This window comes from Epinephelus lanceolatus, chromosome 6, assembly GCF_041903045.1.
Source record: "Epinephelus lanceolatus isolate andai-2023 chromosome 6, ASM4190304v1, whole genome shotgun sequence".
NCBI classification, from domain to species: Eukaryota; Metazoa; Chordata; class Actinopteri; order Perciformes; family Serranidae; genus Epinephelus; species Epinephelus lanceolatus.
Window position 1 is genome coordinate 3,014,372 of NC_135739.1, and position 27,060 is coordinate 3,041,431.

The 27,060-nt window shown below is 43.1% G+C and overlaps 2 protein-coding genes across 4 annotated transcripts in view; one reads left to right on the plus strand and one right to left on the minus strand.

Annotated features, from left to right (window-relative positions):
- Window positions 1-17,805, plus strand: LOC117253522 (uncharacterized). Its single transcript, XM_033621022.2, has 5 exons — window positions 1-304; window positions 5,783-6,004; window positions 8,149-8,685; window positions 10,312-10,469; window positions 14,201-17,805. Exons 1-5 carry the CDS (start codon window positions 238-240, stop codon window positions 14,243-14,245), a joined length of 1,029 nt encoding a protein of 342 aa, XP_033476913.1. The 5' UTR covers window positions 1-237; the 3' UTR covers window positions 14,246-17,805.
- LOC117253302 (uncharacterized) overlaps window positions 16,650-27,060 on the minus strand; it is a 12,256-nt gene continuing 1,845 nt past the window's right edge. For all 3 annotated transcript variants that reach the window (XM_033620655.2, XM_078168467.1, XM_078168466.1), the window contains exons 6-12: window positions 25,170-25,353; window positions 24,912-24,985; window positions 24,707-24,783; window positions 24,509-24,609; window positions 24,338-24,426; window positions 24,099-24,245; window positions 16,650-22,753 (exon numbers count right to left, since the gene is read on the minus strand). In XM_033620655.2, coding sequence (XP_033476546.2) covers window positions 22,581-22,753; window positions 24,099-24,245; window positions 24,338-24,426; window positions 24,509-24,609; window positions 24,707-24,783; window positions 24,912-24,985; window positions 25,170-25,353 — 845 coding nt within the window. In that variant the 3' untranslated portion in view covers window positions 16,650-22,580. The remainder of the gene's footprint in view (window positions 22,754-24,098; window positions 24,246-24,337; window positions 24,427-24,508; window positions 24,610-24,706; window positions 24,784-24,911; window positions 24,986-25,169; window positions 25,354-27,060) is intronic.

The window sequence follows — 27,060 nt, forward strand, 5'->3', positions numbered from 1 at the left end:
AGAGGGAGCAGCCAGGACGCACACACTCCTCCTTCAGTCCCTTCAGCCACGCACACACACTGGCAGAGCTGCTGTCTGCAGTGGGTTGAGCACAGTGCAGCCGCCTGGGATTGTTAAAACTACTCCCTTAAAGTCTGGGATCGGACGGTGAGCGAGAGAGAAAGGCGAGTCAGAGACGAGTCTGGGCCACAGTTTGCTGGTGTAATTTTCTTCCTGTGTAGTCGGAGGACAGAGAGGATGGAGACCAAAGTGTGGATTGGCCTTTGTGCGCTGCTGCTCATGAACTTGGGATCTGCTGAACATGGTAGGTTTAATATGCTGAGTTTGACTGTGGACTTTGGTTTGTTATATGGTGTCAAGGTTTCATTAATTTGGGCTTGACATAGTCATAATGGTTTACTGTACCACACACACACACACACACACACACACACACACACACACACACACTAATCTCACCTGCCTCCAGGCACCTGTGGTGTCTTAAACAGAGATTTAAGCTGAAGTGAGTTCACAGTCTGAACTTTGTTAACGACACAGTTGAGTGTGAACATGTATCCTCCTCTTGAGTGTTTTCTTTCAACCCTCCTTGAGATCAGAGGCACACACACACACACACACACACACACACACGCACACACTCACACACACACACACACTCACACACACTCTTCCACCTCCAGTCAATATGTTTCAGTCTCATACTGGCCTCGCTTTGTTTCCAAAAAATCTCAGCCTCATTTAAATGTTTCTAATCTGGAGCCTCTACTATTTGTCTTAACAGCCTCACACTTTATCTCTCACATCACTTCCTCCCTCCCCCCTCTCGGCTTCCTCTCTCTGCTTGCATTACATTTACACTCCTCTCACACATCCTGTATTTCACTCTTACCCGCCTTCCGCTTTCTCTCCTACCTGTTCCACTGTTTCTCCTCCTCGTCCCACCTCCTCTCTCCGTCTCCATCAGTGTCTCTCACTCACATAAAAGGAAAATGAGACTATTGACATTTGAGGAGGTTTTTATTGGGCAGAACTGTCCCATCAGCTCCTCCGGCTCAAATTCAAATGAATAGAAAACAGCTCGGCTCCACTGGAGGACATTTATTGGCTGTAAATGAGCAGGGAAGTACATTGTGATAAATGACACCTATAACTATGTGCAGCAGCACACTGTCATTGCACTGGGTTCATGCTAATTGGCTTGCCTTTGTAGTACACTGTGCAGACTTTATGAACAGATTTTAAAGCAGTTCAGTGGCACCGCACTTTCTGAAGTGAATTGATTGCACAGGGCCGAATGTGCATAAACATACAGTATAGAGATGAAATAAAGACCCAGGATGTTAGAGTCAGGGAGAACTTTTGACTTGTTGGTTTAAAACATTCATTTTTTTCCTCTTGTTTCTGTTGGCAGCGACTCAAACCTCCAGCTAAGAACATTTAAAAATATCCAATCTTTCTCTGGTCTGACATGTTACATGGTCAAAAGCCTGATTTTCAACTCAACCAGTCGCCTTTCAATTACATTTTCATACACTTCTAGAGGTTATTTTTCTAGCTGCACGCGTTCATTAACCTGGATGAAACTAATTTAACAGTCTCATAATGCACAAAATATGAAAATAATAAACATCCAGCTATTAAAACTTAGTAATGAGCCTATGTAATAATACATAATGGGTAACTTTGTTTTTGCTCCAGCTGGACCATATTTTCCCACGTTTTTTTGTCTGAGTAATCGAGGCAACAGTTTTGAAACTGGTCCAGGACAGAGTGAGACCACTGCAGCTGGGAAACAGGCCACGACCCAGCTGGCACTGGACGTCAGTCTGATGTCAGAAAGACGTTGGACTCTTGGGCTGGACAGATGTAAAATTTTGGTCGGACTGAAAATCTGGTTGACGATATTTCTAATGTCTAACAACATCAGGATTTTACAGTGTGTGTATGTTATCGTTACGACATTTGGCAGAAGTTGGGTTTTATTCTCCAAACCTTACAACTAAATGTTGTTTAGAAGACACTGAATTTTAGTCCCTTAACAGCACAACATTAAACCAACAAAATATAAACGTCTTGAAGTTGGAATTAGACGCTGTCCTGACATTGATTTTTGGTCACCAATCTTCACAACCTAACTTCAATCAAATATCAACGTCCAAAGACACTGGTGGTCAGCTGGGAATGTAACCACCATCAGTGCATGTCTGGTTAAAGTGCTTGTATTTGCCATTGACAGGCTCAGATATTATGGAAAGGATCCCTACAGAGATAGACCTTTTTGTTACGGAGTAAGATCCGTTTTGTTTAACCACAAACAGACCAACATCGCTATCAACACACCCACCAGACTCCATTTAAATAAACAGTAATTTTAGTGTGTACAGAGGCAGCATGTTTTTACATCTAACTGGGTGAATTAAGGGTTAATTTCAACCAAACCAGAGCTGATGATTGTTGGAACAGTAGAAAGACAAAAGGTTTTTGTGAGTTTTAAGTCACTTCTGTCGACTCTGGATTAAATGTGTTGTATGTGGATAAAATTACCATTTTTTTAAATGGAGCCTGGTGAGTTTGGCGATAGTGATTTTGAGACTGTGTTTGGTTAAACAAAAGGATCCTAGTCTTCATTAAAAAAGTCTATCTTTGTCGGGATCCTTTCCATAATCTGGTCAGAGCCTGTCAGTGGCAAAAACAAGCACTTTCAGAGGATGTTAATGCTCAGTGCTGGCCCTTTCTGTAACTGTTGATCCCATCAGTCACTTAGACACAAAAACATGGGACATTAGGGTCGGGTTAAAAAACCCTGAACTTACCCTTTAAAACTCGGCTTTTTATTGTCTCATTTTGTCTGTTATTTCTGAGGATGAAGTTCATTTCCTGATTTACTGGTTATATAATGTTTTAAAGACGACACATTTTGATGTCCTTTAGTTCTCCTGGTTGGATGATTCTTGTTCACAATTCAATATTATACGTGATTAGTTATGTTCTTCTCCAGCAAATGTACAGTGCTTGTGTTCAATGACGCAATAACTAATATAACAACCCAACTACTAACGAAATATAGTGAATTTGTAGCATAATAAGAGCTCGGACTGGAGAAGAAGATGAGACGCCAGAGGCATGATATACAGCTGGAGAGGTCAGACAATGGCTGGCAGTAAACATCTGAAATAAGCTGGGATGAAAAGGCCAAGGGCAGCGTGCACAGAGCTGTCTCCAGCTTTTTCAGTCATGCGCTGTTACACCAGTGCTTATGGGATTTTGCAGTAGCAGTTGGTTGGGTTTCACACAGAAGGCAGTACTGATAGGCGCGTCCAGCACTGAGTGTCGAACATCTGCTCGCAGAGAAACGGTTGGCTGTTCCTCTCGCTGGCAGGGTCAAGAAGTGAGCAGGAGCTGCTTCCCCAGGTACATGCTGCATTGGCCTGGAAAGTAAGACCCTGTAATATCTGGAGAGGGGAGTGGAAACAGTGGTTTTCTTTATGAATCTGCTCTACACACACACACACACACACACACACACATATGTACAGCATACTACTCCAACATTTGACCTGCGCAGCTCTAATGGAGCTAAAGGCCAGTATTTTACAGCTAAGCACCTCTTTTTATTCATGAGTGTGTCTGTTTTTGTGTCATTTAGAGTTCACACAGGTCCCTCGCTCTGTTTCAGTGTGTGTGCTGATGAGCTGAGTGAGTGATTATGGAGGTAATGAAAGGCATCATGGCAGTGTGTCACTGAACGGTAATGACATTACATTACAACAGTGCTCTGGTCTTCATCAAAGGGAAGCAGGTAGAAACAGAAACAAAGACTTGTACAGTAACGAGATTAAGACCAAAGGGGAAATAGAGATAGAAAGTGTCTTCATTAAAGGGATATTACGTCAAAAGCAGTTCTTGTATCTCATGAGGGTTGTAGAAGATGTCATGCAAAGTGAAAGTCAGCCGTTTTCCATTTTGTTTTGTGCTCTGAGATGATGTTCGACAGGAATGCGACTGCGTTGTGTGTCATTAAAAATTCTCAGTATCCATTCAGTGGTCCCCCGAGAGTTGTTTAGATAAATATGAGTCATGACATAATTATCAAGAAATGAAACGAGAAATAAACATGTTTGCTTCACAAATTACGTGTCATTTTTTAAATGGCGAAACTGGATACGTTTTACCTTTTCAGGCCTCTGAAATCATCACACTTAAGCTGAAGTGCTCACAGCTCAAGGGGCCATGAGTGGCTTCATTTTGCATCATTTTAAAAGGTCACGAGCCAAAATGGTTGGGAGCCACAGAGTTTGGCTCCCAGAGCAGAAGAAAATCAGGATTTGCAAAGTAAATACAGTGACTTATCTTCTTATGCAACACTTTAGCAAGACACTAAACTCCTGTTTGCTCCAGTGAAGCAGCTCCCTGATCAATAAAGCACTGTGGATGTACTCAGCATGTAACTCTATAAAAGTGCTGCACTGCTCTGTTGGAAAAAGTCAGATAACTTTCCCCGGATAAATTATGTATGTGTTTACCTTTTATTTAGTTTTCAATGTGGTATGTGTGACAATGGGGCCGGGAGTGCTTCCGCACGGCTCTCACCTCTGACATCTCAAACAAACATGGAGCCTAACAGTGCTAACAATGGCAGTGCTGGCAGAGCTAGTGGTGTTAACCAATGGTTGGGACCATACTTGCCAACTCTAGAAGACTCCTGTTTTTCATTGCACTCTCAATGTCATAATTCTCTTTCTAAATCACAAGCTGTTTCACAGATCACAGCATGTATAAGCCTTATGACTCTAAAGCTTTACTGTCACCTCCCCATTGGTGCTTCATCCTTTCTGCCTCCTACTCCAACCCTCTTGGGCCAAAGAGTGGTGCCTGTTGGGCTGGCATCAGTCAGGCGACACCTCTTCTCCTTGCTGACCATTATCTGCATATAAATCCGACAGTAAGCTATAATGGGGGTTTGAGGAGCGTCTTGGAGGTCGACGGGGGACCAGTCTTGCCCTCCTCTGACGTGGTAGGGTTCCTAGCTTCCCCTTGCTCAGGCATCCGGGACCGTGGGGTGTGTGGATCCTTACAGCCTGGCCCTCTCCCCTCCCTGTACTCTGCTGGGGGTTTCAAAATCCTCCCTATTTTTGAGGTCTCAAGGTTGGCAAGTACCGGGGAGTACCAGAGAGTTTGTACTTTTGCAACACTGTCTCGCCACCGTGGGTCAGGACGGTGTTATCAGTGGTAATTGAAGCGGTGCAGTGCAGAGCCACAGCAATTAGCTAGCCAGTGGGACACACGTGTGCATGCGTAGCTGGCCCGGCTACTAAAACAAAGAACAGAGAAGCTCGTATTACAACACACAGAGATGTAGCAGGACTTCATTCTCTGCTGAGGTCGTCATTACTCCTCTGTATCTTTACACAGCAAATATTTGTTTGCTGCTATATTAATGTGCTTAATGTCATAAATAGGACCTTTAACAATTGTTTGGATAAGATAAGATAAACTTTATTGTCCCGCAAGGGAAATTCGTCTTGGGCAGTATAGTGCAAACAGCTACAATATTCACATACATACATATGATCAACACAGACAAGTTGCCAACATAGTGCGCTGATAAACAGCGGCCTGTGATGATTTATACCCACTCGTAATTGATTCAGACGGTCTCTGAGTGTGCACACTGTCTGTTGTCTCCTGTTTGCGTGGAATAATGAGCAAATAAGCTGCTAATGACTCTGAAGACGTCACCAGAGACTGACCATGATCCAAATTTGGCTCTCCTCATCAGATGGTGACCACACTGCTGCCTCCTCTGCTTCAGAAAGTGATCCTGAGGCTCCATCTGCAGAGTCTGTGCCTGGTTCTAATCCGGACCCCATCCTTCGTACATCTGCTGCACCTTCACTGAGTGACTCCGACACAAGTTCAAACAGCACCAGCAGTTTGAGCAGTAACAAGACTACAGAGGGAGAGAGCATGGCTGTGACGCCTGAACCAACCAAAGCTCATGGTAACTATGCAACTCTGTTTTTTAATCCTGTGTTATCCACCAGAAGAGCACACACTGGGGGACTGATAGTCGACTGAATTAGTCACTTGGCTCGTCAACTCTGTGGTGCAGCAAACAAAGGTGATCTGATAATGTCGTGGGGTTTGCCAGTTGACAAGGTTTGTCACACTTCAGAAGAATTTAGTAGGGAGCCTGGCAGCAGGTGGCTACGAGTTTAGGAGCTATATTTAACAAAGTCCGTATCTCTGTTTTCCACGTCCAGAAGTGGGCCACAGAGTGAGCGAGTGACTGGGTTAAAGTGTTGACAGCCAGCTCAGGGTGGTTTTTAAAAAACTGGAGCACAGAGAAGGAAGGAAACGTCTCAGATGGTGTACGATACAAGTAAAAGAGTAGAATTAAGAAGGTTTAAGGTGATTAAATAAGGTGCAGTTTGCTGTGAGAGTGTTGGTAAAATATACTGAGAGAAAAGGTGGTTGGCGCTGAGGAGAGGAGACAAGTGATTAAATGCTGTGTGACTTTTCACAGGGGGGTGAGAAAGGTAGAAGTGAAATACTTCCCCCCGAGGTACACACACACACTCTCTTGCTCTCGCGCCCTAGATCACAAACACACACAGATGCTGGTTCACACATCAGGCTCATAAACATATTCACAGGACAGGCACATTTTTAGGCACTTTTTTTGTTGTGGGAAAAAACAGTTTATATTGGAGTAGTGTTTGCATGAACACAACTTTAAGGTTGAGATATTTGACTTGTAGTTTTCTGTCTCCACTGCGGTGAATCGATTTTTATTTGTGGTGCTCACAGCATTGAAAATGTACCCTTTAATGACAGTGAGAGTCTACAGCAGGGATACTTTTACAAAACGACAGGAAGCCAGGCACCAGTTCATAAACAAACATAACAATATTTATGTATAATAAATTAATCGCCTGTTTTCACCCTTTTGACATTTGATGTCGGCACTCATCTTTGCCAAAGATCAAATCCAGTAGCAGCACACAGGGGTATGCAGGGGTGTTGCTAGGATTTTAGGACACTCAGGGCTCAGCCCAGACCTCTGTGGGACCAGTGAGTGTCACTGGTCTACAGCCATACTAGGGCTCTTTGGTGCTGTAAGCTACACACGGATGCCAGCGTAACATGAGATTTATTTTCGTGAGGACGTATCCAGTAGATTGTCTTGTTGTTCTCTGTTCATTATTTTGCATCTACATCATTTAATGTTAACTACATTCATATGTTGTTTACGTATTTTATTTTTAAATAGGAACTATTCAATATCGCGCACCTTACGTGTAGGTAATGAGAGTTATGATTACGTTTGGCAGAGCGATATATATATAAGATGTGAGATGCCACCATTGTTGTCGATGTTCAGTTGTCCTACGTTCTTTTTCGGACATTAAAGTGGATCAAGTCACCCAGAGAGACTGTCCCTGTGCCCTTACTTCACCCACAATGCAAACTCTGCACAGAGGGGCTTCCCCACCCCGGGGTTCAAACCCCACGACCGCAGCTTCCAACCAATCACAATCGTTCTGGGCGGTGCCACAGCAACGGTGTGCTTGCAAAAATATTGCCGGGGGGAAACAGGTTTTGGTGTAACACGGCCACAAAAATATCGCCTACAGGACGCGAACCATGGCAGAAAAATGGCTACATCTCCGCAAGAGAAGTTAGTAAAGGACGTGTTGAAAACTGCTACACAACCCGAGGTGGTAGGGCGGGACTTCAGCGGGTGGCTCGTTCCGCCCAATGAGAGGCTGATCTATGCAGCGAACTTCCGCCCACTCAGACTATCCCTAACCTGACAGACACTTCTGAGGGCGACACAGTTTGATGCCGCCTCCTCATAGCGTATTTAATGTAAGCTATTGAGAGTGAAAGTATTGAAATGGACGGCAAATTATTAAAATGTAATGTGTGCATTTTATGTCATGTTTGGGGGCCACACAAAATGTTTCTAGGACCTGACATTGGCCCACGGGCCACACTTTGAGCAACAGCTCACTAGAGGAAAGTGAGAAAATGTTTTAATTGGTGTGAAGTGACAAACATGGCTCCTTTTGGTTTGTTGATTACAAACATACAGTATTTGAGGATGGCAGAAAAATGATTAATGTCCTTCTCTTTGTGTAGGTACCAACACCAGCTCTCCCACAGAGGCTGTCCTTCCTGGAAATGTATCGACAGATCAGTTGACACCACAGCCTCCAGTTCCTCCTTCTGAGATTCACACCACTGCCTCTCCCATCACCCCTGCCCCCACCAGCACCACACACACAACTCACACTGCTACTACAGACAAACAGAGCCCCACACCACCCACAACACCACATGCGGCAGTTCCACTTCCTGAAGTTACAGCATCAAACCAGCCCAGTCACAACGAAACACACTCGTCCACTCATGTCCCGACACCTGAGCCACCAAAGCTCAAATCTACAACTGCTGCTGTCATCGCTCAGACTAGCTCAACGTCCAGCTCCTCTCAAGAGCCCCCCAAATCTGAGTCCACGACACTCGCAACACAACAAACCACATCACAGTCCGACGAACACCCTCCGACCACCAGCAAAGCCGACCTAAAGACCACCATCACCCAGACGACCAGCCCCTCCGCTGAGGCCAGACTCCACGCCAAAACCCCCTCCCAGCTCAACGTTGGGGGTGACCGTAAGTGCACGATGTCTCCTGTGTTTGTGTATGTATTTATTCAGCCTGGATATTAACAGAGCCACAAGTGAATTGGCTTAATAACAAAGGCGATGCTGTTCGTTGTTTTCCAGCACAAACCAGTCCTCGCCTCTACACACACAGACACAAACACACACCATGCAACCCCCCCGTCTACATCTTCTACAAGCACTGTCACCACCAAGCACTCCACAATTATGGCTCTGTTTGGGAAAGGCAGTCATGGGACCGGAGGCCTCAAGACTGCTCTGTTTTCTTTCTGTCTCTCTCCCCTCTGTCTGTCGGCTAAACGATTCAAGTATCTACAGTAAACGTTTCTCTATCGACGCTCCACCTTGAGAGGACTTTCACCAGGATGTTTGGCTCAGTTCAGTGTCATCGAAAAAGAAAGAAAACCTCGTCGACTCTTCTCAGTCGACCAGCCTGCTTGGATACAGTTAACATATAAAATTCTCTCCGCTTCTCTCACTCTGTGTGGTTTTATTAGGCCACGCTTAGTTGGCATCTCGCCTCTTTCCATTAGCCAGAGGAACAGGGAGCATTCACTGCTCTGTGGTGGTTGTTACTTTCAACCAGAGGATGTAAAAAAACCAGCAAAGTTTACAAAATAGTCTTCCATAGCAACACAATGAAGCACACTGCCAAAAACACAATCTCTTCCTGCACAGAAATATACAAACACAGAGAGACATCAACATAAAAGGTAAAGAGCGATGGTGTTTAACAGCACTCTCAGAGAAAAATAAAACACACTGAACTTTATACACAAACGATTTTTAAACCACAAGAAATTCTGAAGATAAAACTTAAAATTTTGCCCCATGAATACGCTCACTTTCCCAACAGCGAGCTCAAGTACAGGGACGCTTAACATCACCATCCTGTGTTTGACATTTCTGTCCAGAGCTGCATGATGAACACTCAAGTTCAACATGCTGCTGTTTAGTCTATATTTAGTCCCAGTCGCAGCTTTAAACACGTTAAGGACCAAGTTCTGCCATTTGCACCACGTTGAGGGGACAGTTCACCACCAAATCAGAAATACATACTTCTCCTCTTATCTGCAGTGATGTTTATAAGTGTAGATAGTTTTGGTGTGAGCTGCCAAGTGTTGGATATATGAGCTGTAGAGATGTCTGCCTTCTCTCCAATATAAAAGAACAAGGTGACACTCAGCTTGTGCTCAAAGTGCCAAAAAAAATGTTAATGACAATGTTAGAGCTCAGCCCAGGAGGATGCCATGATGTTTTCAAGAGCGTCCTGTGCATGAATAGATAAATGTAGACTTCCTTCTGCGCTTTGATACGGAGGCAGGAGTAGTTCAGTAGGAAGAAAATAGTTCCTACATTTTTGTGGCATCTAGTTCCATAATATTATATTTCTACGGCTGATATCTCCAACACTCTGCAACTCACACCAAAAGAATCAAGACTGAAAAACAGCCCTACAGGTAAGAGGAAAAATGTGTGTTTTAGATTTTGGGGTGGACTGTCCCTTTAAGTCAAAGTAACCTCCATCTTTAATGGTGCATTGGCAGCTTGTGTTCTTGGTCTACAGCTAGATCAAGAAGAAACCTGCTCAAGTATCTCCTGTTTTTTGTTCCAGCAACGATGGTCCTTGACTCTCCCACATTAGACCCCCTCCTGGCTGGCCTGGTGTCAGCCTTCATCATCACTGCCGTCATCATTACTCTGCTCCTCTTCCTCAAACTGCGCCGGAGAGACAACCGACCTGAGTTCCGCAGGCTGCAGGACCTTCCTATGGTGAGCACGTCCGTGACATCCAGGAAACACTTCCACTGCTGTCTGCGTGGAAGTGTTTAATCTGTCAGACATTTTTGAGCACTGACGTGAGATATTAGAGGTGTGGACACAAGTCATGTGACTTGGACTCGAGTCAGACTCAAGTCTCAAATTTTCTGACTTGGCAAAACCCAAAAACGCTTGCAACTTGACTTGGATTTAAACACCAACGACTCGTGACTTCACTTGGACTTTTGACTTAAAAATATTTGATACCTTCCCCGAGGCCCAAAGATTAAAAAGTACGTAATTTAAAAAGTGTGCCATTAGTCAATTCATTTCCCTTTCAGTCATTTCCTGAATTAACTAATGTTTATGTTCATTAGCATGCAGTAACAAACTGTATCATGTCAATATCAACATTTTTTTTCAGTATGAGATGAGTTAAACACACAAGACAGGACAGAAACATTCAAAAAATTCATTTTGTTGTCGTACTGCTTTATAGTGAAATATCACTTTTACGATTAAGTTTAGTTGCACTTGTTTTAACAACTAAATACAGGTTTCAAAAAGCATTCTTTAAATGCACTTGGTGATGAGTGCATTAGAACGTGATTAAGACTCAAAACTCAAAGTTTAAGACTTGGGACTTGAGTGCAAAGACTTGAGACTACTTGTGACATGCAGTTCACTGACTTGCTCCAACCTCTGTTAGATATACTGTTAAAACTTACCGGTACAATGATATTATATGAGTTGTAATCCATGGCTTTATTAATGGTTAATAGATATTTACTAAAGATGTTTGTAGATAAAGAACAGAACAGCTTCTGGGTTTCCAAGTTGGGGTTTATCCTCCTCCAGCAGGATCCTTTATGTGTTTACCTCTAACTCATCAGAAAGACTTCAATGAACATTTAACCTCAGACTTCATGGACATTTTTTTCCCATCTTAAAGTGCAGACTTAATGGATAATGGGCAAATATGTTCATTTGCTTTCTTGCCCAGAGTTAGATGCGTAGATTGATACCTCTCTCCTAGACGAGAGTGGTGTGAATCTTCTCCTCTAACTCTTGCCAAGAAAAGGAATAAAAGTATTTACCAAAAAACGTCTGACTACTCTTTTGTCAGCAGCCCTGGAAATGTTTTACAAAGTTGTTCTTCTGGCTCAGCTGATCTATAACACATTAAATATGATTACTGACCATCAATTAAAACTCACTAGTCCATAGCCATTGGTAGCTTTGTCCCCTTCTACCTATGCCAGTCCTCAATGCCTATGTGCAGTTTCACATAGATTGACCACGTCAGTGAGTAGAAAAACGTGGGACAGACAGAATGACTGACTGACAGAATGACACACTGACAGTTTCTGTGATTATGTACAGCATACCATACCATGACTTAGTCATACCAAACATTAGAAACCAACACCAACATTGGTCCACAGGGGGAGCCACAGCGATCGGTCGCATTTTAGCCATTTTGAAGCATTTTTCTGTTGTTATAGCGCCACCCAGTTGCCAATTAGAGTTAAATTTCTCCAGTCACCTTGAGGCGTCCTGTTCTACATATCTACCAAGTTTAGTAAAAATCCATATGGCGGTTAGGCCTAGATAAGAAATGAGCTCTCTAGCGCCCCCATTTTGTTTGATGGGGTCAATAATGGAGGGGTCCCCTCAGATTATGTGTGGTCATATGCCTACAAAGTTGCGTGGTGATGGGTGAAACCCTTGAGATGTTATACACCTTTATGTGATGAGCCACGCCCTCCGCAATATTCATTGCCTTATAGAAGCTCAGTTTTAGTAAGTTTTCCAACTTTTGCCAAGAGGGAACTTTAGATATTGGTCCCTAGATTATGTTCACCCAGTTTCATGCAGATCGCTCAAACTTCCTAGGAAGAGATCCATTTGAAGTGTTTTTCAAAAAATTCAAAATGGCGGAAAATCTATATAAGCGGAAGTTATGGCAGAGATATTGGATAAAGGAGATACCCCACCGTAGGCTTATCCGTCGTTAAGAAAACAGTTACTCTTCCTGTCTCCTAAGTGGGCGTGGTTAGCTCTCCCTCCAATCAGAGCCTGTTCTCCCTCAACCCCCCCCTCCCCACCACCGTGTTGAACAGAGGCTCTGTGTATGTCTGTGTATGCGGATTGAGAAGCAGGTGGAATGAAAATAAATTCTTCCTATTATTGCAGCCTATTGCTGCACAAAGCTTGGGCATTTTTTATTTATTACTAGCGGTAAATAACTGTTTGTAAGCTAACTGTGATTTTACCGCCTGTTTATCAAGATCACAAGATCTCGCGAGAACTTGTTTTCTGAGACGGACAGGGCTCAGACAAAGTTAATTTTCTCTTGATCTGTGCGGATGAAAAATGCAGCTTTAGTGTTAGAATGTTGGTGAGATGTGTGGCTTGTGGAAAATGAACCCAATATTTACTTTAGTGACTATAGGGCGAAAGAATTGACCATAAATTGTGATCACGTTCATTTTCCTCATTGACGGCAATACATTCAGAGCTGCCGCAAGTCTCCTACGGGGGCGTGGCGCTGATGTCACTGAATCAGGAAGTGAGCTGAGTGGGGTATCTCGGTTCATCCAATATCTCTGGTTATGGGTTCTTGAGGCAAATGTGTTCCTCATGAGGAGAGGCATCTCTGTGCAAAGTTTCATGTCTCTACGACATACGGGGCATGAGATATGCCCATTCAAAGTTTGACATTTCAGTGGGTTGCTATAGCGCCCCCCTTTGGCCAATTGATTCATTGGCATCCTCCCATGACCCTCTACCACTGTGCCAAATTTCACATGGATTGACCAAGTCAGTAGTCGGGTTTCCATCCACCTATTTTTATTCAGATTTTCAACAATTGCGAAAAAAAACTTGAATGGAAACGCCAGAAATTCGAAAAAAGGCCGAAATATCACAAAAAAAGGTTTTTACGCTTGGAGGAGGTGGAAAAGCGTATCGATATTAGGAAAATGCAACTTTTGGCAATGGAAACAGATTTAGTGAATAAACGATGACGTAGGCTACCGGATCCTACTTCTACTTCACACACACACCTGTGTGAACTTAGAGAGAGGTAATTACTCCAGTGTCAGGTGAGTGTATTTCGCAGCTTACCTGAATAGACTGGACGTGTTGAATACCGCTGCATCATGCGCGCTGCCTGGTGAACCAACACAGACATCACGGCATTATGTAGGCTACGCTGACAACGCTGATATGAGTGTGATGAGAGCTCTCGCAATAGCCAAGAAGTTCCCAAGGAATCTCGTCGTAGTCATGGATGTGCCAGTAATTGTTTACATCAATTGTGGACATTAGACGCTCTCAATGACGTCATCTCACGGCGCCCTCTTCTTCTACGGTGCTCTTTTGCATTTTTATTTTTCATGAGAAGCGCCACCTTCTGCTCGACCTGTTGACTCCCAATACTCGCAAAACAATAATGAATAGAAACGTGCATATATTTGCATTTTCTTTTGCGCATTTTCACAAAATTCGCTTAAAATTTGCGATACATTTGGATGGAAACCCAGTTAGTGAGGAGAAAAATGTGGAACAGACACACACAGAGTTTTCGTCATTATATAGTAAGATAAACCTTGCCGTGTCTCATTTGCCACAAAATCTATAGTATTGTGTAAATATTGAGCACTTGTAGACATGCTGGCATATAATACGTATATTAGCCGTGTATAATTAGGTGTGTTTTTCCATTTTCATTTGTGTAGGACGACATGATGGAGGACACACCTTTGTCCATGTACAGCTACTAATGGAGGCTCAAGTGAAACGTTTTGGCGCCCAAATATTCTCCATGAATCCAGGCTCATGCTGCAGCGGTCGTTGAACCTGACCTTTCTTCCTTAATCTGCACCAAACAGAAAGAATGCTGGGTAGGTGTGAGCAAACATCTGGATCGCTTTCATTTATCTGACATGTAGGAAAGGACGTGATTGAAGCTGCAATGGACAATGAAGATGTATCGCCCATGTAGGGCTCGTTTTGGCAAAAGTCTATTTTGGTGCCTGTAATTATGAATTAGGCCGACACCTCTGTTGAATACTGTATGCTTAATATTTTTCAGCCCTGCTTTTGGGGTGTGGGAGTTGTATAATATATTTTGATTTCCCCAGAGTTGAAAAGGGTAAAAGCATCATTTGGATGGTTCTCACCTGGACGCAGATCCAGCCTGTCCTGCCAGACTCTTACCTGGGGGCACTGGTCTAATTTCCCTCTTATCACTTAGTGTTAGAACGTCTGGCAGTCTGACTGAGAGGCCAGAAACAGAACATAACAAATGGCCTGATTATAGTGTTAAAAAGTTGCACTTTACTTTTTCAGGAGTGGAAAAAAAGGACAAATATTTTTGTGTATGAGAAAAATTGAGTTTTGTGTGCATACATAGGTGCAGGCTGTGTGTGTTTGTCGGTGTGTGAGTTTGTTAAAGGTGCATGTGTGGATCTTTGAAGGCGTGGCAGGGGATATTTAAGCGTTTTCTTTTTTTCTTCTTCTTCTATTGTTTTTAATTTCTGTGTTGAAGGTCCTGCTGCCTTTTGGCCTGATTTTGAAATGTGCAGTGTGTGTTTTTTTTGTGTCTTTCCTGGAGTCTTGTGTCCAGGGGAGAGTGCCTTACACAGTATAGGAACAGCTCTTTATTGAATACTGTATTTATATTCAGACTAACTTCCAGATTTACCCATCATTCCCAGCGCTTTGTGTGATTCCAATTGAAATGCGCACTCAGGCCCAGGTAGCTGCTCTGACTTGCCTGTGTTTGAACACTAGCCTTGAGCATGTTCACCACTCACTCATACGATGACAGTTGCAGACTGAAACGGGCCCAGTGGCCTTTCCACACAATGTTGGCATTGTCCTGTGCGTTGTAAATACTACTGATGATTGCGTCATTCAGAGACAAACTCTTCATCTTAGTTGCTGCTTAAGCGTTCACCAGGCACAAACGTATTGAAAGTGTTACATGGGACTGATCTGACGGCACCTTGTTCTCTTAGTAAGTTCACAAATATTCCATTGATTATACTGTGTGTCAGCCTCGCTGTGTGTGTGCTCTGCAAACGTGCAGGATAATGTGAGCGGGAGGGAGACAAACAGGATGACAGAACAACCCACGTGGATAGAAATCAATTGGAGCTGATACTTGTGTTCACTGTTTAATCTCTGTGCCATGAATACGGCAGATGGGTGACAAATTAAAGGGAAAATCAACATAAAATGTCTGAGTAGGGTGTTGGGACCCCTGAAGATTAGGGCTGGGTATCGGTACTGGATACTTTAAAGCTCCAGTGTGCAGGATTTAGAGGGACATATTGGCAGAAATGGAATATAATATAATCAGTCTGTTTTCTTTAGTGTGTAATCACCTGAAAATAAGAGCTGTTGTGTTTTTGATACCTTAGAATGAGACGTTTATATCTACATATGGAGCAGGTCTTTGTCTACGGAGTCGGCCATGTTGCACCGCCATGTTTCTACAGTAGGTCAGAACAGACAAACCAAACACTGGCTCTAGATAGTGCCACTGGTGTTTTCACGTGGGGCAGCGTAGTTAGCAGCCCCTCAGTGATGAGCAGTGTAGAAAAAAAAAGATTTTCCTTAAACTTGAAACTGCTCTACTCAGTGTTTTTTACGGTTTAAATCATCAAGTCTGTTTGTTTTAAAGAGGAAGAGACCTCTGCGGACAATTCAGCTATTGGTGAAAACCTCCTGAACGTCTGGGTCTAAAGCAAATAGTCATAAAATCCTCCTAATACGTCACAGAGATAGTAGATAGTACAGCCAGAATATTCACATTTAAAAAAAAATTTCCGATCTGCAAATCATGTTTATGTTTTGAATTTGTGTTTTGGCCTGTTGCGCCACCCACCGCCGTCTACCAATCACGCAGTCAGTAGAGTCTCAGCATCAGTTAAAGTTACGGCTGAGCTACAGCAGCAAGGCAAGCAGCATTAGCAGTGTCCCAGTACATAGCATTAGCAGTCTCCTCAGCTGTATCCCGGCAGCAGCGTTAGCAGCAGAGAAGCCGGACTTGCTCGAATGGTCCGCTGGAAAACCGAAGATCAAGGACGCGGCGACGCGGCCCTGCCACGGCAGCCGCCCATGGGCAAACAAATCAGTCTCCAGCGTGCCGCTGTCCAGCAACCTCGAATCTGTAGGGGAGGGGGGGCGGACACGACTCACAGCAGTATTTTGAATTTGAGTGCAGTAACCGTTTTGGCCACATTCTTACATACAGCGCCTTTAAGTTATCCGAGAAAACAGATTAGCACACATTCACAGGTGCTAAGCTAGCGGCTTGGCTGTATGTGCCAAACAGCGTTAGAGAAACACTGATTTGTAATGTGAGACTGCTTCATTCAGTGTTTCTACCTGTTTTAATCACCTGATCTGTTTGTTTTAAAGAGAAAAAGACCTCTGTAGACAATTCAGCTATTGGTAAAAACCAACTTAACGTCTGGATCTTAAGTTATCAGAGAAAAAAGATGAGCACACATTAAGAGGCACTGGGCTCGCAGCCTGTCTGTATGTGCCAAACACCGATTTGTAATCTGAAACTGCTTTAGTCAGTGTTTCTGCCTGTTTTAATCACCTGGTTTGTTTATGTTGGAGAGAAAAAGACCTCTGCAAATAATTCGGCTCCCAGTAAAAACCTCCTGAACAATAAACGCTAAAGGAAATCTAACTGGGAGAAGATTCAGCTGGTTGCAATCTGCAGTCCTCACTGCTAGATGCCACTAAATCCCCTTAAATCTTACACACTGCTCCCTAAACGTGTTGACTGAAATAACCCAGTACCACAGAGTATCAGAACTTCTCCAGCTAAGCGATACCTGCATTCAGTCCTTGTTGCACCCAGATCTAGAAAAAAAGAGTATTTGCATGGTTTTTCTCGCAGCCAATCACCACAAGCGATTTTATGTGACGTGTTGTTGGCCCACTGCTGCAGCAGCTACAACCCGTGGTGAAGTCGAGCATGGTGTAGGATACAGAAAAGCCAGTTCAGAGTGCTGAGATTCCACCATAACATTCAACAGTATGGGTATACTACACAGCACTGCCTTCACATGATGGGTATCGAATGAAGTAGAAACAAAAGAAGGTGTCACTGGTTTTTTAAACAACACTCAGCCCTACTGAAGGTGATTTTCCTTTTGTCACCCATCTGCACGTCCACTTCTAAATTACACACTTGAGATTTCCGATATTACTGTTAAAAATTCTCTGTACGTATCCCGAATGCATAATGAGGCTTTGCTGCCAGATGTGGATTATGGACTGTTGGTGTTTTATGATTAAAGGTATTTTGAAACCATCCTCTGCATTTCAGGTCTCGCTCATTAACGATGTTTGTTTCAGTCTGCTCTTTGACTGCAGCGCCAACAAACAAAACCCAGAAGAACGCAACACTGATGTATAGAAACTACCACAAAAAGTCACACTTCTCTCTTTCAACTTTTACACAGACTTTTATTGTTGGAGACAAAACACGAAACATTTCCTTACAGGCCTTCAGCGAATGAATCAGTGCACTGCTTTACTGCAGCGCCACTGCACAATACTTGGCAAATGCAATAAAACTGCAGTAGAAGGGTCTGATTCATCGGCCATTATCCAGCCACAATACCAAATAAATGAGCCTTTTCTTCATTAAATGTCTCTTCAACCACAATATTAACAGCTATACAAAGACAGCATGGTAGAAAAGGTTTGTTTAAATCCTGCTCCGTACTGCTCTGTACCATTTACGGTTTTCTACAAGCTCGTTTATTGCTCGCTGTTGACTAGCGAGACAATGTATCTTGTTAGATGAACTGGATAGAGTCTGTAGTCAGACCCACCCAACACCTAACCTGCCCATCAGCTCCTTGGAGGCTCTGCACTGTGGTCTGGGATCCTCCATGGGGGGTGTCTGGATGCTGAAATATTGAACAGCTTGACAGCAAGCCTGACGCAGCGACTCATGTTAGACATGACAGCATAAAGAGACTCTTTACGGTCTTAACGGAGCTGTGTGTGTATATAAAGACGCTGCAGAGGAGGTTGGTGTCTTGTTAATGGATTTTTGATTCCTCTTTGTCTTCACTTCAGCTGCATTACCAGGAATAAAAAAAAAAACTCATCCCTCATCAGATTTCTCCTGGACTGAAGAGTGCATTATGTCAGGAAGGAAGGAAACCCCATTAAATATCCATTACTGTGCTCCACTGAAGAGTGTAGCTTACATAATACATGATCAGCACAACTTTAAAACTTACTGTGACTCTTTACAGTTGATGTATTACTGCACATCAAGTGATCAAAGCTCGTCATAGTGCAAATTCATACAGTTTAAGTCATGACAGAAATGAGTAAATTGAAACTATGGTTTACCTTAAATAAAGTGTCTTTAAATTTAAACAAAACTAAACGTATGTTGTTTGGAAACCACAGTACAGACACAGAAGTACAGATCACATTTGATAATGTTTAAAGAGTCTTTGAAACTAAATTTTGAGTGTGCTTTCAGACGACAAAATCTGCTGGAAACCTCAGATCAATTATGTAAGAACAACGCTGGCAAAGAGCATCGCAGGTCTGGGAAAACAAAACACGTACTGGACCATAAATCACTGCACATTCTGGATTCATCGCTTGTACCACCTTATTTGACTTACTGTGGGGACGTTTGGTGCAACACTTACAAAAGCAACTTACAACCATTATACATGCTTTAAAAGACAGTACTCAGTGTGGGGTACAGGGAACACACCAACAACAAATTTTTTGATTTGGTCAAACTTAAAACGGCAATAATCATGTTTAAAGCGAGAAATAATTCACTTCCAGGCAACATCAGAAAATGATGTGACAGGGACCCAGGCCCTGGAGGCAGATCTGATTCAACACTGGGAAGAATATCCATGCCATTACGATGTGTCGTCACCAAGTTAAAAAACGTAGTTTGGTGACGTCACCGCGTTATCTGGGGCTCTGTCGGCGAGGGCTCGGTGGAGAAATCTTGTGGTGTGCACACACAGGTCGTAACGCAGTTGGCGAGACTCCTGCTGACAGAAACACGTCGCCAGGTATGAACGCTCAAAAGATTACGACAGTCTCTGCGACATAAAATCGGGGTGAAATCGTGTAATGTGATCTAGCCTGAAGACATGTCACCATATCAAGAATTTAGTAGATACCAATACCCGTGCAATTCCACAATTCCATACCCAAGAAAAAAAATTAAAAAACCCACATGTACTTGAACTAGGGTTGTCAATTGATAAAATATTTAATTGCACTTAATCGCCAATTAATTAAACTTGTTTTATCTGTTCTAAATGTATCTTAAAGTGACATTTTTCAAGTTTTTAATACCCTTTTCAACATGGGAGTGAACAAATATACTTGCTTTATGCAACAGTATATTTAGCACTATCACAACAATCCATAACAATGACAAATACTGTCCAGAATATTCTCCAGAATAACCTCAGAGGCACAGCATGCTCATATGTTGAAAGCATACCATGGCAAACTCATCAACCATCAAGCAGCAACAGATGGACATATTGACTGAATGTTTCTTAAGTCATACTAACACAATGTAAAGATCAACCAAATATCCCCCGTTTTTTAAAGCAGCTCGACATACTCTGGTGGTAACTGAACTCATATTGACAGTTAATGTAAATAGCTTTAGTCTAACTTCAGAGGGAACCATCTGGCACGACTCTGAGCTGAACTTGCCATTTAAATGACCCCTTTCTTTATCTATTTCTGCTCATGGAGGTTTGTTCCTGCTCGCCATCCACAGTGTTACTGCTGCAATGCTTCCTGAGTTCCCAAACTACAGGGTGGGCCAAGGGTTAATTATAATTACAGAACGTACATGTGTTAATCATGCATTAATAAAATTAGCAGCGTTAAAAGGACTTTGGGTTAACTCGTTATTAACGTGTTAACTTTGACAGGCCTAACTTAAACATAACTTAAAAACCCATACAAACTGAATTTAAATGTTATTATTTACCACTGAGGATCTGCTTTGAAGGCAAAGTACTAGTCTATGTGGGTTTGTGATTTTGATAGACTAATACTCCACTCTGATGGGTTTGGATTTTCAACTCTTGGTGATCAGAAAAAACACCAAACATGCAGCGCTCAGTGCAGAAGAATTAAAAACAGAATAATATAAAAACTATGCAGAAAAAACAACTTTTTGATGAGTTAAGTCGGAGCTGTGGCTGCAGCTTCGTCTGGTCAGCTACTTCCTTTGGCATTTAACAACAGACTATAACACTTGTAGGCAAATATGCTGCCTGTCAGGTCTGAAAGAACTGCATCCACTGTACCTTCGACAGTGGAGAGAAATGAGTGCCAGCACTTACTTAAAATGGCACTGCCTTGGTACCAAAGTATTGGTTCTAGTGACATCCCTACTGTGAGTTGCCATGTGCATCTACTCATGTACGAGGGACTCACATTTGTGACAACATGATAATCATTAATGGCCTCCTCCTCAGCTGAGCTGTAACTTTAGCTAGCTCAGTGGTGCTGGGTAAGCTAACAGTAAATGTATGCTTCCTTCTGCGCAGTGATACATTTGGCAGGTGTAGTTTGGTAGAAACAAAGTAGTTTCCTGCATGAAACTGCTCACAACAAGGTCTGGGGATTGTCTCAAGTAAGCGTGTCATGATTTCTGGAAAGAGATCAGAAATGTATTTTTTGACGCTTTAAGCACCACAAGCTGAGTGTCATGTAGTCCAATACACTGGAGAGAGGGAAGACATCTCTATGGTCAGTATCTCCAAAACTCTGCACTCACACCAAAACAATCTAGGCTGATAAACAGCACTACAAGTAGAGGAAAAATATGTATTTTTGATTTAGGTGTGAACTGTTCCTTTAAGGCAATATAAGCACACTGTGGGCTCTGACTTTGCTAATAAAAAGCAGAGTGGTGTTCTTATGGATCTCACTGTCGTTACGGGCAGAGATGAAGGTCCTGCACATTTAAACTACACCAAAACTTTACCTAACCCCAACCATCTGTCATCATAACAACCCTACACATAACTATTTTAAACTCTTCTGCCTGAAACCAAACCTTGTGGTTTAATGGACCAATCACAGCGCTTCTGTCCTTCACTCTGGCAGGACCCATAATTTAGTGTCAGTGATTCGCAACATGGGTACAGAGGGTGTGGCAAAAGCAACTGATTTCCAAATTTCGTGGCCAGAGGTTCAACCAGTAAAGCTCACAGTGAGAAATAAAGCTTACAAAACTGTTCTGTGCAGACAGCAATGTGCAGAAAACAGACTCTGAATGTGAAGCTCTCACAAAGAATCCTGCTCAAACAGCTGCCTGTCTCCCCAGTTTGTTCCCAGCATCAAACCAGTCTGTGCATGTGGAGACAGTTACAGATTATTTAAAGAGGATATGCAGCTATCACAGTCCTCAGCCTCCAGCAGGTATCACTAACCAGCCTGACGACAAACAATGCTCAATCTTTTGGTGGTTTGTTTCAACACAGTTTGTTAGCAGGAGTTTGGGTGTGTCACTTGGAATCAGACAGTTTAAAAGGATAATCAGACGAGCAGGGAAAAATCAATCTGAAAAGAAAAAAGTGGTGATTAACTTGTAAGTCTGACACTGTGCAATCTGTCACTAACTCTTCTGGTTCTCTCACAAAGACATGTTTAAAAATAGCCTTTGAGAAATCCCCTCTGAAAGTTTCCCCAGTAGTATGAACTTTGCATCACATATATCTAAGCAGGCCCGTTAAGCAACACTAAGCAGGATGACTTAATTACTTGTTAAATGCATGTGCATCTGTTGCCATGCCAAGTCTTCTGTTTGCCATCCTTTGTTTCCTCTCCCTTTTCACTTCCCTTGAGACCACAAAGGAAATATGCCATATGGCTGTTTGTGTTAGCCTTTTTCTATTTTTAAAGTTTCAGTTTTCAGAAGAGGACTGTAACTCTAAACTGGACTGATCAGATAAAATTAATAACACATTTCAGGTAGTGTACTGGAGAAGCTGGGACAAATGTCTTTATGTTGCTGACTCCTTTTTTAGTCAAATGACACAACAGTCACCTTATAAAAGGTCAGAGATCATTGAGACTGAGGTCAGATCCTAAATCTGGGTTCACATCTTCACCAAGGAGATCATCACCATCATCGTCATTGTCATCATCGTCCTCCAGATCCGATCCCGGACCAGCAAAGTCGCTCCGTCTGGACTGAACGCTCAGACGCACTCGCGGCTTCTGATGAAGAGCTGGCAGAGGTGAAGAGCAGAGAAGGAGCTTTACTTTGTGTGTGTGTGTGTGTGTGTGTGTGTGTGTGTGTGTGTGTGTGTGTGTGTGTGTGTGTGAGTGAATGAGTGCCTCTTGTGGGATTAGGCTGGAAGACATTCAAATGTTTTCCCATAACAACTCTGCACCAGTACGAGCGTGTGTGCATGTGTGGATACAATTGTCAAATTAGCCCGGCTTCTTGGGCCCAAATCACTCTGGGAAACATTTAGAGCAGAGATCGTAATCTCTTCCGGGAACATCAACCTTCTGTTACAGTAAGTCTCAGGGGTGAGCAGCGCACACGCTCACACACACACACACACACACAAACACAAACACACAAATACATAAGGTACCAAATTTCCCAAGAAATGACTGGCCTCGCAGCAGAGGCTGCTGGAGAGGAAATGAGAGCTTTTACTGCTTTATCTGCACATGGAGGAGCTGTGGGTCTATGACTTCGCTCAAAATGCTGCTCTACATCTCCAGATTTTATTAATTTTAACAGTTTCTTTCATTCTGGTGTCTTTACACACTCCTCTGCCTTCAACATGGAGCACCCTTTTGTGATATATTTAAAAGGAATAGTTCAGCAGTTTGGGAAATCACTTATTCACTTTCTTGTGAGTGAGATAAGAAGATCGATACATGGAGGAGACAGTTAGTCTCGCATAAAGACTGGAAACGGGGAAACAGCTTGCCTGGCTAAATATAAAGGTACCAAACTGCACCTTCCAGCACCTCTGTATCTCACTAATTAAAACATGATCATTACTACAAAAAGACTGAAATCCAAAAAAACACATCGTATTAATACAGGGGCTACATGCAGGACTATTTCTAGGCTGGCCGCAGTGACTTCCTGGATTCCTGTCGTCACTGTGATGCTGCAAGGGAACCAGCAGAGAATCCTGAACAGATGTTACAGTGGTATCGATCCTCTCATCTGACTCTCAGTATAGAATAAGCACATTTCCCAACATCTCAACCTAACCGTACGCTGAAATGGCAAACAGTGACGAGTGCTGAGTCAGATCTCCTGGGATGAATCACTGAAGGTTGAGCCAGATGTGTGGGGGAGAGAAAGGAGGGGAAACTGAACGTCTTGTCTTACTAAAGCTGACACCAGTCTGTGTCCATCTGGTGCCCTGTGTAATGTTCTCTCTTGGTTGGAGCGTGTGATCGAAATAGTCAGAACAAAGGGCTTATGAAAATGATATGACGAAAACACATAGTGTTGGATGACTCAGCACACCGTACTTTGTACTTTAGTACCGGGAGGTGCACAACTATGCGTGAGTGCTTTTTTCATTCAGTCATCCTCACCAGAGTCTTTGTCATCCAGCCATGACAGGTCATCTGAGCTGACCTCAGCCAGGCTCGGGGTCGGGCTGAAGTCTTCAGAGTCAGACTCTGCCTCATCAACATTGACCCCTCTTCTGTGGCTGCCAGGGAGTGGGAGCGGTGATGCCCCTGAATCAGACAAAAAGACATCATTACGTAGTGTTATCATGCTGTAAATGTGTGTGTGTGAGTGTGAGAGCGAGAGAAGGAAAGAGACTTGCCTGATGTGTGCGCTGACAGCAAAGGTGTTGGTTGGCGTTCTCGGAGGAAAAGTCTCCTGACCTCCTCCTTCAGTTCTGACACAGCTGTTCTGTTGTGAATTGCAATTTCAGTTAATTCACAGAAACACAAGCGACGAAACCCCAAACACACACTCACACTCGCACATGTACCTGATCTGGTGGACCTCTTGTTGTGTGTGAGAATACTGAGAGACCGTCTTTGCCAGATCAGTGCTGTGAACTCTGTAGCTGTCTGTCAGCTCCTCTAGCGTCTGAACAAAGCACACAAAGAAAAGGTTAAGGATCTGAAAGAATTCAAACCACACGTGCAGAAGCAAACACAACCTGGGTGATTTACTGTGTGTGTACCTTGCAGCTGTGTTCGTACTGTCTTCTGGTCTCTCTGGTTTCTGCCTGCTGAAGGAACATGTCCTCCCCTTGTCTCCCTGTCAACAGGAAAAAAAAGAGCAGATGTTGTGAACAAGACCGCGCTTGCCTTTGCTGCGGAGGCCAGCGTTGGGTTTGGCAGTCCCGCAGAATCAATGCAAGGGCATGATGTATGTGTGTGACTCACTTAGTTGTGCTTTCAGTTGGTCCACCTCTCTCCGCAGGTGTTCCAGCTCTTCTCGGCGAAGTTTTGAGCTGAAACTGTGGGAGAATAAAGAAAGTCGTGATAAAACTGTCTCATCATTTATTTTCTGTCACACCTGAAATGAAAGTGTCACCTTCCTGGTAGCAAACTGAGGAGTAAACATTTTCATTTCAGTCTCGAGCTGGACCTATCATCAGTTTAGTCTGCAGTTACGCCCCCCCAGCTCCACCCCTAATGCACCTCTCCTCCAGGTTGCCTAGCGACGTGGCTCTGGTGATGTGTCCCCGCAGACTGCTCAGCTCACGTCCAACCTCTCTCCTCCACTGCTCCATCCGTCTCTCTGCTCCTGGACTTTGTCCCCTCCTCGATTCGGCCCTCTCCCTCTCCCTCTCCCTCAGCTCCTCACGCAGCCTTTGAACCTCCTCTGGAAAAGAAGAGAGCGTTACTGTGGTGAAAGGATTTTTTTCTCCTTCAGCAGCCTTCAGGATAAATCCAAATTATTTATTAATGTTTTTAATTATAAATGAATCCTCCAGTGAGGAGCATATTTTGCTTTTTCAAACAGTAGAGGGGTGGCCAGTTAGTAGAGAAGGCAGAGACAGCTTTAGCAGGATCTGAACTTTAGGGCAGTGATGAGGCAGCGTTTATATACATAAATATGTAATTGTACATTTTTTCAGTTGGCAGACACTTTTGTCTGAGCAACGGACAAATGAGGTTTAATACGAGCCACAGCAGATCAAGGAAGACATAAAATATGACATCTTAGCCTAATTAATGTCAATAAATCTTGCTGGTGGAGGTGCTGATGCTCGACAAAATTCAGACCATATTTTCCTGTAAGTTGTCTCGCTTCATGTTGCAGTGAGAATTCAGATACTGGTTCCACTTCCCTTCGTCTCCCCTGAGATAAGCCAAAGGAAACTGACAGTATGCCGTCATCATAATGGAACTTGATCAGAGTGTGTACACTAAAAATTGAGGCATTGTTCATGCTTTTCTTTCCTGTTTTGAGCTGTAATTCAGTGCCCAATGAGACAGATGAAAAGCACAATCCAACCCAATAGGCAAATAATGCCAAGTAGCAGCTGCCAGTCCTCTGGATGAAGGCTATTTATGTTTTCTAATTAAGCCAACTATTTCATACAGTGTTGCATTTCAGCTATAACACAGTTGATCCTAAATGTTTAATAGGATACTGATGAACAGACATTTAAGAGAAAAGTTACAGCCATACCATCACGCAGAAGGAAGCATGCATCTACAGCTAGCTCACAGAGCACCATGGAGCTAGCCAACGTTACAGCTCAGTCAAGGAGGACGCCATAAATGTTTACACCTCACACTGTCAAGAGCCTCTTGTCCATGAGTAGAGGTCGTTTGGCGTGTGCACTTGATAGAATAAAAAAATACTTCCTACATCATGAACTGTTCACAACAAGGTTTGTAGATTATCTTGAGTAACAGGGTCATGATTTCTGGGAGACACATTGCTGTTGAGTTTTTAAAAGGTATTTTTTGGCACTTGAATCACATCAAGCTGAGTGCCATCTAGCTTCATTATATTTGAGAGAAGGCAGACGTCTCCACGGCCGATATCTTCAACACTTGGCAACTCACAGCAAAACAATCTAGACTGATCAATAGCTCCACAGGTAAGAAGGAAAATATGTGTTTTTGATTTAGGGGTGAGCTGTCCCTTTTGGGTTTATGAAATGACTGAGATAATCAAACAGAAGGAGGATTATTTTTCCACTGGGGACACACACAGCTTATACAAATAGTAATATATTAAATTGAGCAGTAAAAGTATCAGGGCCAGGGGAGGAGGCATTTCTGGTGTTGTTAGAGTTGTGTTTTGAATCAGAGAAGAAGACAGCTGGACTGTACAAAAATGAAGAGGCACAGTATGAAAGATTGGTCACCAAAAAAAAAAAAAAAATCTATGTTAGTGGAATCAACTTGTTTCTATGGCTAAACTGTTGAACAGTAACTGGATATTATATTTTGGAAGCCACAGACTTGTCAAAAATAAAAAATAAAGCAGCACACAGCAACTTGAAGATAACTTGGCAGTCTCCGGGCACTGTTTATTTTTCATATGTGACTTGTTATCTAAGTTTGGGTGTGA